This window comes from Nipponia nippon, unplaced genomic scaffold, assembly GCF_047370975.1.
Source record: "Nipponia nippon isolate SJK-2023a ecotype South Korea unplaced genomic scaffold, ASM4737097v1 scaffold_5, whole genome shotgun sequence".
Taxonomy (NCBI): Eukaryota; Metazoa; Chordata; class Aves; order Pelecaniformes; family Threskiornithidae; genus Nipponia; species Nipponia nippon.
In genome coordinates, this window is record NW_028262369.1 from 81,513,673 (window position 1) to 81,525,944 (window position 12,272).

Genomic DNA, 12,272 nt, shown 5'->3' on the forward strand with positions numbered 1-12,272 from the left:
AGGTGTGTTACTGAATGCATAAGAGGAACCACTCTCATGTAAAAGGTATCACTTTTACACAGTAGCTTTTCAGAGCAGAATCACGCTGAGTTCAAGCTGTGGGTACAAAGCACATGCGATACAGCACAGGCAGATGTTATCGAAAGCTCAAACTGCAAAATAAAGCAACACATTACCATTTTTATCCATGGAATGGGGTTCAGACTGCTTCTTTCCAATATCAGCAAAGGATCTCACAATTGGGATCCTGTTGCTCAGCTTCTTCTGGTTCTGATGGTGATGCTGTTTCAGTAATGCCTCATGCACTCTGTGGCGAACATCCTCACTGAGCTGCCCAGAACCCACCTGCTGGTCCAGAATCATATCTGAAAGTATATACATAAACATAATAAAAGAGGGGAAAGAGGAAATATTTTATTTTTTAATTTGCAATAATAAGAATTAGTACCCTACAGGATTACAAATGAAAGGTATCAGTTCTTTTAACACAACACAATTAAATTGTAAGTTTTATCTGGAAGTGTTTTACTCCCAGGGAAAAAAAAATAGAAAAAGATGCTATTAATGTAAAAAAGCCAATCCCTCAAAAAATAGGCGGTTCCCAAATTAACGTCACCTATGTAACTTTGAAGTCAGTCCCTAAGCACTCTCATACATAATGCATTTAAACCCAGGATTATAATGTGTATAAAATGTCTTTTTTTTCCAAATAACCCCTACCGTATTTGCTACAGAGGACTGGCATGCTGTGAGGAAACAACTTTTTTATTCCCTTTATACTTACCACAGGAGATCACAATCTAGCTCTTTATTTCTTATAACTATAATTACAATACTTTCAGTACAATATAAAGAAATTTCAGATAAAACAATACAGGAAAATTTGCTGCATTATTTGCAAATACTTAATAGGATCTCATTCTACTGCCAGATGCACATGTTCCTGCAAGAGAATCATTACATGGAGGTGTGAGTGAAACTGATCCCCCTGCTAAGAAATTACAGCCATTTTTGCAGTCCACTAGCAGAAAATATTCTTACATATTCATATTCAAAACTATTTGTAAATATGTGCATTATGTATTTTGAATGGGAAAGAATTGTTGAGAATTTTGTGGGATTTTGTTAGTTATTATTTCGGGAAATCCTGCTAGCAACAGTAATAATGCTTAACAGAAAAAGAAAGGAAAAAAAGAAATTCTGTATCAAAGCAAGTAAAACAGCATTTAAGTACACACTGTCCTTGTATATCCATTGGAAGAAACTGTACTGCACAAAAATAGCGATATAATAAGCTGAGTCAAAAACTCCTTGTACTGAAAATTCAGACAGCTCATGATTCTCTGCTGGAGTCAGATTCATCTCTACCAGTAAACTCTGCGGAAAAGCAAGCAGAGCAGAAAAAATAAAAAGCAGACGCATCATTGCTAGATACATAATTTGTCAGGTCTTTGATAATTGCTAAGAGCAAGAGAAAAGAGGATATATAATAAAAGGCATTAAATAATTATGCTGGTTAAAAGCAGAGTTTAATTGCTAACAGTCAACTATGCACTGTATATACATTTAAAAAACACAGCAGTTTTTCTGAAGTTCTCAATATTCACATAACAAGCCAATGTATCATATACATAGCTGCTTTAAGAGCTGAACAACAAATGACCTGCATGTTTCGCTTACTATGAAGAGGCTACCAACAAATCTGTATCTCTATGACGACACACACACAAAAAGACAAGGCTAGGTCCACAGATAAATGCAGCTGCCAACAGATGCAAACATGAGAGATGTATCCGCATCTCACAATGAAGAGTTTTCGATGTTGCTTTTGACTCCCTCCAGCAATTACATTCTGCGCAGTTTTAACAATGGTGTTGGCCAAACGGCTCACACCGAAGAGTAATACTGCCTGGTGGTGTGCCTAAACTAATAAAACCTGTCTTCAGGGTGCTTCGCCTGACTCTGACAGGAACTTTTACCTCCAGGGTTAACTCAAACACCACCAGATCAGTTATCTCTGCTTTCCCAGTCTAGACAAACACCGTTTTTCTATTACTCTAGACTCTCATGGAAAAGATAGAGAGGCAGAGCAGCCAGATGAGTGACAGAAAGGCAAAAGAGAAGGTAACACAAGTTCAAGAGAAAGTCTTCAGTAGAATTTCTTCAGAAGGAGTCGAGAATTTGCAACACATGAGAAAACAAAAAGAAAGCTCCAGCTCCAAGAAAAAGATTCATTTTCCTGTTCAACTCTGCTGCCTTTTGAGGAACTGCCTCTGCCCTGAGATCTTCCCTTCAGATAGCCTTAGTACATGTATTTGCATGTCACAGTTCCCAAAACAGGCCAGTACTTTCTGCAACATGACAGGGGATCTTCAGAGGAAAAAAATAAACAATAAATGTGTAACTTAGGGCATTCGTGCTAAAGCACAATTGAAATGATCCTCTCCCCCCTCCTTTTTAATTCTGCTTACCAAAAGACAAATTGTAGAAGATGCAAAAACGACTATTACCTTCTTTGAGTTGCTCTAAGACAGAAATCAGAAGGAAGAGCTGAAAAAAAGGACTCCTCTAGAACAGGCAAATTTTGGGTAGTGATCATCACCTGGCTTACAGATCAGTGGAACTCAACTTGTACGATGTCATTCCTGGAATTACAGTATTTTCCATATTAAATATTAAAATATATTAACTGCTGAGGATGATGTCAATATTTAAGATGATCCACTTGAGGAGAGAAAATGCCAGGAAAAAGAAAACCATATCCCTATCCTCTTCCTTGCCTAGATGCTCTGCTAGACTCATTAAGTCACACAAGCCATGGAGTGCGGTGACTAACAATTTTTATTTCCTGCCAAACTGAGAAGAAAGTGTCTTACCTTGAGTTTTCTTTTTTTTTACAACTTCCCCTTTACTGTAGCACCTCTGCCCCACGTAAAATGGGAAGATGCATTCAGATTCAGAAAGAGTGAAGACGCATTTTCTTGCCTTGATACTCCCCTCCAGCTGTCATTCCTTTAATACAGACCCACTTGCAATAGCAGCTGTAGGAGTTTAAATGTAATCAAATTACTGCTAGATTGCTGTATTTTGACCATTTTTTCAAGACCTGAACAGATTTGAATAGTAGCGAGAAAGACTGTCTCCATCAGCACCTATCATTATGGGATTTCACTTCAGTTGCTTCCCAACTTTTTCAACATATCTTTTAAAAGGCCAAGCCTCTGCAACGTCAGTGATAACACTCTTGATTGCAAAGATAAGCTTGAAAACAAGAGCAACATGGCTAAAGTCTGAGAGTAAAATGCAGTCATTGGTCCCGCCAGCATGGGTTCACGAGGGGAAAGTCCTGCTTGACAAACTTGATTTCCTTCTATGACAAGATTACCCACTTAGTTGACCAAGGGAAGCCAGCTGATGTAATCTTTTTGGATTTCAGTAAAGCCTTCGATACCGTCTCTCAGTATCCTCCTGGACAAAATGTCCAGCATACAGCTGGATAAACACATAATACAATGGGTGAGCAATTGGCTGATGGGTCGGGCTCAAAGGGTTATAGTAAATGGGGTTACATCGGGCTGGCGACCAGTCACTAGCGGGGTTCCGCAGGGATCCATCTTGGTGACAGTGCTCTTCAATATCGTCATAAATGACTTGGATGCAGGACTTGAAGGTTTGTTATCAAAGTTTGCCTGTGACACAAAATTGGGAGGAGCCGTTAACACTCTCGAGAGCAGAGAGGCCCTGCAGAGAGACCTGGACAAATCAGAGAGCTGGGCTATCACCAACCGTATGAAGTTTAACAAGGGCAAGTGCCGCATCTTGCATCTGGGCCAAGGCAATCCTGGATGTACATACAGACTGGGGAACGGGAGGCTGGAGAGCAGCCCTGCAGAGAGGGATCTGGGGGTTCTGGTCGATGGCAAGTTGAACATGAGCCAACAGTGTGCCCTGGCAGCCAGGAGTGCCAACCGTGTTCTGGGGTGCATCAAGCACTGTATTGCTAGCCAGTCAAGGGAGGTGATTGTCCTGCTCTACTCTGCACTGGTGCAGCCTCATCTTGAGTGCTGTGTGCAGTTTTGGTGCCACAGTACAAAAAGGATACAAAGCTACTAGAGAGTGTCCAGAGGAGAGCCACGAAGATGGTGAAGGGTTTAGAGGGGAAGCTGTATGAGGAGCAGCTGAAGTCACTTGGTCTGTTCAGCCTGGAGAAGAGGAGACTGAGGGGAGACCTCATCAAAAGTCTACAGCTTCCTGACAAGGGGAAGAGGAGGGGCAGGTGCTGATCTCTTCTCCCTAATGACCAATGACAAGACCCGAGGGAAGGGCAGGAAGATATGCCAGGGGAGGTTTAGGTTGGACATTAGGAAAAGGTTCTTCACCCAGAGGGTGGTGGAGCACTGGAACAGGCTCACCCAGGAGGTAGTCACGGCGCCAAGCCCGACACATTCAAGAAGCATTTGGACGACGCCCTCAGACATATGGGGTGATTCTTGGGGTTGTCCTATGCAGGGACAGGAGTTGACTCCATGATCTTTGTGGGTCCCTTCGAACCCAGGACATTCTATGATTCTATGATTTTAAATTCTGCAGAGCCCCCTTCAACCTAGAGACAGAGCTTACCATTTTATTTTTCAAGGATGCTTCACAACCATATGGAGCTTTTAGCAAGATGCAATGTGTGGAATATCCACCAGCATAGTGTTACCCATTCTATTAATTGCTCACATCGTACCATTTCTGCTGACATCAGGAACACTGAAATAGGATGTTTCTTCAGTAAGGAATCTTGATTCATACTGGAACCATGAAATCATTTTTTCAAGCTGTTAAAGACAGACATTCTTCCTGTCCTGGTTGTTTAAAAAGATTCAAAGAAACTTGGGGCTTCATATAGTTTCAAGAATGTTTTCTCCATTCAGACTCAGTTACAATACATCATTTACATAAAATTGATTTTATGAGTAAATGTGAGCAATGTGAATACTTAAATAAGCTAGTGTAGTAACTCAAATGTAACATCTCATCACCTGTGAACAATTTACCCAGGCTGTGAATTAAAGCAACAGGGGTGCACACACTTCAAATCAGTTCAAATACCGTACGGCTCATGTGTTGTCCAGCACAGTAAACTGCATCTGTCCCACCTCTAGGGTCGGCAAGGATGCAAAAGGAGGTTGGCTGCTTCCACTCACTCTGGAGACGTCTATTACACACTGCAGCTTTGTACAGAGACATGCGGCCAGATTCACGTGGAGCCACCCCAGGTCCAAACAAATAAGCAATAAGGAGACACTCAAGTGTGGCCACAGCTCACTCGCCATTGCTCCAGGTTCACAGTGTGCCCATCACCTCAAGTACAATACTACACGAAACTCCCAGGTGAAACATAGAATACATTTATAGAAGGTATACTGCATTTGCACCAGAATACCTGCGAAGTCCAAAAAGAAATTACTAACAGGTAAACAGGCTAAACTGGGCCTGACTTTCGCAGTGGTAAGTAAAGAAACAAGATCCAGAGCTCTTTTTTTTTTTTTTTAAGCTGTGTACCAGATGAAATATAAGTTTTGAATTGCTGGGCTCATAGTCTCCTGATATGGGTTGGCACTGACAGTTTACAGCAGAAGAAACTGAACTCTATATACCAGGAAAGTTGCCGGTATTTACACCTCTCAATCTTCCAAATTTTATAACTGTGAAATTGCAGGACAAAATGAGAGATTAATGACAAAAAAACAGAACACATGGGCTTTTGTGTGCATCATGGTTGCAGTGAGAGTTGACTACAAAACCTAATTTAAAAGCCAGGGTTTGTTTGGTTTGTGGTTGTTTTCTTTCCCTTAAAGACAGGGGAGAAGAAAACACAAGCAACCCTAAAGCAGTGCTTTATGGAAGACTTTCAGCTGAAATGCTGTCCTATATCTTAACCTGTCTCAAATAGAAACCTGAATATAAACTTCTCTAGTGAGTTAGGCACTACGAGCAAGAGCAAACTAACAATTAGGATTCTTGGGCTGCATTTGTGAACCACGACCCATTTACAGTGTTTACAACGGTGATTATAAACAAGCTATCTAAGCCAGCGGATTTAGCCCGCTCATCCAAGTAGGCAGAGCATTCCAGTGCACTGAGAGACAGACTCTATTTCCAGGTCTACCTGAAATTACTTTATTCAACTTCTCAGCTGAATTACTTGAAAAGGAAACAGAGAGTGAAAAATGTCTGCTTTTTAAAGTAACAGCATGCAACTTTACTGAAGAACAAGAGCAAGCATTTCACAAAACTGTAAACAGTGGAGATGAGGCTAAAATTCCCAGCTTGCAGCTCAGAGAGCAAGTACAGTTTTAAGTCAGAGCTATGCTAACATGCCACAGTGGATGCCACGAAAAGAAGACTGGACACCTCACAAAACAATATATTTTGCATCTTGAAACAGAACAAGAACCATGAGTGACATTGGTTCTGTCTCTACACACAAAATAAAAGCTGAGATTGACTTGTGCAATCTAAAAAATTGCCAGATTTGTGGTTAACATGGGAAAATAGAAAACAAAATTAAAAAAAAAAGCCATGCTAGTTAGAAGTTGGTACGAGATTTACAATTTGCCCACAGGCAAAGGAACAAAACCTGATAGAGGTTTCTCTGTAGAGGTAATCACTGCATGGTAAGCTGTAAATAAAGCAAACACACACAAAAATCTGGGTAAGTGAGAAGGTGAAAGCTGAACAAAAGACAGGTGTAGGGTCAAACAGAGAAGCAGACTGCTCACAGGCAATCCCATGCTTTGTTATCGTGTTTGTAATAAAAGTTAAATTTATCATAAAAGCACTGTCAGAAACATAACACAACGTGAGTGTTGCAGCTGAAACAAAAGGCTCCAGTGAAATAAAATCTAAACTGAAGCCAGTTTAAGTATATCGTTATTATGGAGTAATATAGCTTAAAGCAAACGAAGGTAAAAGAAGACTTGTTCAGATTGAAAGCTTAACATGATATTACAGAAATCAATAAAATTGCACACTTGGGATGTAATGCCCTGAGTTGTTGAGCACAGAGTCCAGTGACCTCAATCACAAGATTAAGCTGTTACACAGATTGAAAATTCGATCATGAGGAACATACAAAAGACGGCTTGGGAAAAACAGTCAAATCTCTGGATTGGAAAGCATGGGAATATTTAAAATTGAATTTAAAAAATAAACCATTATTACATTTAATCTGTTTAAAATAAATGGGACTATCTAATATTGCAAATATGCAAGTCACCAAAGCACCACTGTGCAATGCTGTGGCCACAGTTTGTATTTGACAAGGTTTGCCATTTGTTCACAGTATATGCTGCACAACTACAAGAAAATGAGAGATCTGTGATTCATGTTGTAAAGCAAGTATTGCCATTAAAGGCTGGACCGAACAGTTTTTGAACCAAACAACAGAAAATGGCATCATATGTTAAGTAGAAGAACCTTTTGGGATCATTCAGTGGTTACAATCAAAAAACCAGATGGTAATCTGAGAATCTACACGGTTTCAAAGGAACTAAATGAAAATATCAAAAGAGAACATTTTCATCTGCCAACTTGAACAACACAGTGAAGCTACTCTCTAATGGTGCAGCCAGATTCTGGCAAATATCTCCTCAAGAGACAAGTTCCAAAATAAATTGTTTTGATTACATAGATTTTTCAGACTTCCTTTTAGCATATGTTCTATACAGAAGTGATCAATAAAATATTACTACATCAAATGTTCGAAGGAATTCCTTGTGCATGGAGTGCTAGCTTCCTGATACAGAAGTCACTGCAAAGACATATGAAAAAAGAATGTCACATATTTAAAATAGTAATAAAAAACCCAAAAAATATGTTTAATAATAACCCAAAAATATGTTTAATAAAAATGCATTTTTAAACAGAATAAAGTTCAGCAGAGGAATTGAGCTCTTTTCAAGGGAAAAATAAAATCCATCTCACAAAATTTAAGAACAATTTGAGAAACTTCAGGAATGAACATGCTATTTTGCTGCATGATGACAATGTCGGAAATCCATCCCAGAAGTCTCTATTATAATAAGATATGGTCTGTGAATTCAGTATCATAGGTATGAATAAGCTCTTTATCAACAAAGAAAATTGGGTGCCTGTCCAAAGAAATTTACAGTCTTGTAGATCAAGTCATTTTTTAATAAGACAGAGCTGGGACGAAAAAGAATCTAAGAAAGAATGGACATGCTGGAAGACAGGATGATTTAAAAATGCTCACTACATGACTGGTGCCAAAATATTTTTACGCAGAACTATCAGAGTTTCCAGGGATGAAATACAGAATGTTCTGAAAGCCATGCAAACAGTATAAAAGATGTTTTTCATCTGTAGATTTACCAGAAACCCATCAAGGTCTTAAAACAGAGACTTTAATAAAAGAAATTTTCAAGGGCCAAGTGCCCAGAGTTTAATGCCTTAGTGAGTAAGTGTTTATAGATTAAAAGTCTTGACTAAAACAAATAGGAATTCTTTGTCTCAATTTAGCAATGAAGATTAAGTATACCTCTTTCAAGGATACAAAGACTGGCACTGCATTTACAGAAATATAATTTGATATTGGGACATAGCCCAGGCAGCAAGACATTACCAACAAACACACAACACACATTTCTCCCTAACAAAGTGATAAGGCAAGTAAAAAGTACATGTGCACAATTAGTTTATTTTTTCTCAAAAGATATGATGCACTATAGTAACACAGTAAAATTATCAACAGATTGCATTAAAAAACAAAACCCATAGTAATAAACTATGAATCAGAAGTACAAGTTAATTTAGGAGTACCATTTAAGACCACGGGGTACAATCTATTTTTGCAAATTCTCCTACATGTGGTATACACAGTACCATTGAAAAGAACAACCAAAAGTGACCATCAGGATCACTGGACAAGCCTAGCATGAGAATGGCTAGCAAGCAAAATTAGAAGAGAGTTAAACGTTGCAAAAAATTGAAGCCAACAGGTGAAAGCAACCATTTCTTTAAATTCTAAAGTGTCAGGACTGTCGGGTACAACTGTAATACATACCAGCTCCAGGGTGAAAACAAAGTTTGCATTATACAGCACACGATAAGTAGGATTGTAACTACTGACAGTGAATAGCAACTGAGTAGACCAGACAAGAAAGGATTTCCTGAGAGATACAAGTTCTGTCTAATCTTCAGGTCCAGCAGTCGTTCATATAGAAAAAAGAGCAGCCTGTCATATTATTTGGAATTATCAAATCTCTAACATACCTAGCACACATATCTTGGTGGCACGCTTGTCACCACTATTATTAAAGTCTTTCCTCCTCCCAACGCTGCCTAATGTGTGCCACACTCTTTGTAACACTTTGTACACAGTGGAGAGCAGGAACTACGAATGTAGTATTAGAGTACCAAATTACAAAGGAACTTGATTGAGGAAAACATCATTACTACCACACAAACAATAATAATAGAGGAAAGCAAATGGAATAGCAACTTTATCCGGGGCTGGGGGGGGGGGGGGGGGAGGGGAGAATCTCTTCAAAGAAACCTGACACAGAACCTGGGTAATTTATAGAATGATTCACTTGCCAGAAGAACCTGCTGCAAAGTTGTTAAAAAAAAAAATAATTACCTCATTGCTTACTGAATCTGCAGAGGGGAAAAAAAAAATACTCTCTCGAAGACAAAGCAAGACCCATGCAAACCTCATCTTATGTCAGATCACCTTATCAGAAAGAGATGCCTACCAGTTTGAACAAATAAAACAATAAAAGAAATACACTCACATCTGCCAATCTGCCACAACAACAGGTACTTTTAAAGTGAAAATGGTGCATGCCAATTCATGCAAGTCATCCTAAAGAGTGGTCTCAGAAGAAACAAGGTTTCCTAATCAACAAATCAAAACATCCCAGAAGCAGCACTGATTCAAAATAGCATTACGGTTACTCATCAAATTCTCTACTGAAGGACAGCTTACATCTGTGATGAATTTCAAAACCAAATTAGTATTATGAACACTGGAATTCTTGGACACGTTAACTAAACAAACAAACAAACAAACAAAATGACTATAACTAAATAAAGATTAAGAGATTATAAATGTTAATTCATTGTGGTCTCACTATACAATATTTTCCAAAAAGAAAAAAAAAACTAGTTTGCTGAAGTTATTTTTATTGTGTTAATCCTTACATTTTTACCTACTTAAATAAAATCAATTCTGGAAGGGATCTCTTAGCCGACTATAGAAGTTGTTGAGTGATGTTTGGATTAAAAATGTAAAGCTCAAGCTTGAAAATCCTAGTGTACTATTTAAGCAAAAAAGTAATAAAAGAACATCAAGCTGCTGATCTAAGTACTTCTTGATTTTTTTTTAATAAATAAATAATAAAGCAGCCTACTGATAAACACCTTCGTTCTTTCAAATCAGCTGCTTTTTATTCTTCATATTTATCTTTTATCGTTATCAAGACAAATTCTGAAGCTCTGATTCAGACCATGATTCATGGGAGAATCAGATCTCAGCACAGAGCAGAAGCCCACGCAAGTTTCTGCAGATTTGGATTAATAATACCTTGCATCAGTCTGACATAAACAATTTGGGAAAGGTAAATGCAAAAAGCAGCTACGACTAGCTGCACCGATTTTAATTCCACTGTTAAATAGAGCCCACTGAACAATATCTCCATTACCTGATAATGTAAATAACTAAAAACAATTTTATCTGGCCCCTACATAGACTTAGGTATCACCCATAAAGCAGTTTTCTTTATAATCTTGAGCCCTAGAAAATTTTCTTGCTCTGTCTTTTGTACGTAAACAAAAGTTTTCTATTTTGACTTGTGTATTTTACATTTTCTGTTAATGCGCTACTTTGCGCCTGTGACAAGGCAACAAAAAGACCCCAGCAACCACTCGTGCACCATTTCTCTGTGCATGTGCTCTTTTCCCAATTTATATCTGTTGCATCATGTTTGATCTTCAAGCAAAGTTTGCAGTATGGAGAATGCCATAAATCTAATATGATATTTATATACAATAGCAATATATTGTATAATTTGTATAAAATATTAAATGTATGATTTACAGATACAACACCATTTTCAGAAATGTTGTGAAATACAGTAAGGTAGTGTTTTGGGTGTGGCTGAGATGGAGTTACTTTTCCTCATAGCAGCCCTCATAGTGCTGCGCTTTGTATTGGTAGCTAGAAAGGTGTTGATAACACACCAGGGTTTTGGCTACTGCTGAGCAGTGCTCGCACAGCATCAAGGCTGTCTCTCCAATATTCCTCCCTCACCAGCAGGCTGGGGATGGGCAAGATCTTGGGAGGGGACACAGGCAGCACAGCTGACCCAAACTGACCAAAGGGATATTCCATACCATATGACGTCTGCTCAGCAATAAAAGCTAAAAGAAAGAATGGGGTCGGGGGGCATTCGTTATTACAAATGTTTGTCTTCCAGAGCAACCGCTACATGTCCTGAAGCCCTGCTTCCTGGGAAGTGGCTGGACATTGCCTGCTGATGGGAAGTAGAGAATAAATCTTTTGTTTTCCTCTGCTTCTGCGCACAGCCTTTGCTTTTGCTTTACTAAATTGCCTTTATCTTGACCCACGAGTCTTTTTTCCATCTTATTTTCTCCCCCCACGTCCTACTGAGGAGCGGAGTGATAGAGCGGCTTGGTGGGCACCTGGCGTCCAGCCAAGGTCAACCCACCACATGTAGAAGCAAGGTAAAACTTCCGAGTAGCTGTAAGATATGCAAGGATACCAGTCCAATATCCATCATCAGCATGAGACTCGCCTTTACTCAGGGTATATAAACAGAAAATTAGAGACTATAAAATAGTACAGCTCTTTGCTCTGTGTCTTCTCTGCTGGAAGGGACAGAGATTTTTAAACAAGAGCAAGGACACGGCACTACAAACTCTCTAGGGCACGCGAGCCCTTGGACAAGATGTTATCATTTTAATGATGAGTTTAAAGTCCAATGTAAATATATTTATATTGTAATACCTACATTATCCCTGTCTTGATAGACTAGAGAAACTGACTTTATCTTCAGCTCTTGTCTACTAAGAAATTTATTTATAAATGATCTAATTCAAATTAGCTGCTCTGTTTGGGAAGAGAAATAAACATACCAGACTGTACTGCATGATTCTAGCACGGCCATGCAACCTTTGCAGTTTTAGGACTCCTTGAGGCTATGCATTACGGGTCTGTACATACAGCCCCCAACAACCTGTTT

The 12,272-nt window shown here is 38.9% G+C and overlaps 1 protein-coding gene across 12 annotated transcripts in view; it reads right to left on the reverse strand.

Annotated features, from left to right (window-relative positions):
* SLC4A10 (solute carrier family 4 member 10) overlaps positions 1–12,272 on the reverse strand; it is a 202,024-nt gene that overhangs the window by 57,172 nt on the left and 132,580 nt on the right. For all 12 annotated transcript variants that reach the window (XR_015698619.1, XR_015698618.1, XR_015698617.1 and 9 more), the window contains one exon: positions 177–365. Coding sequence is in view for 4 of the 12 variants with exons in the window: in XM_009461998.2 (XP_009460273.1) it covers positions 177–365 (189 nt within the window). In the remaining 8 variants the exon portion in view is untranslated. The remainder of the gene's footprint in view (positions 1–176; positions 366–12,272) is intronic.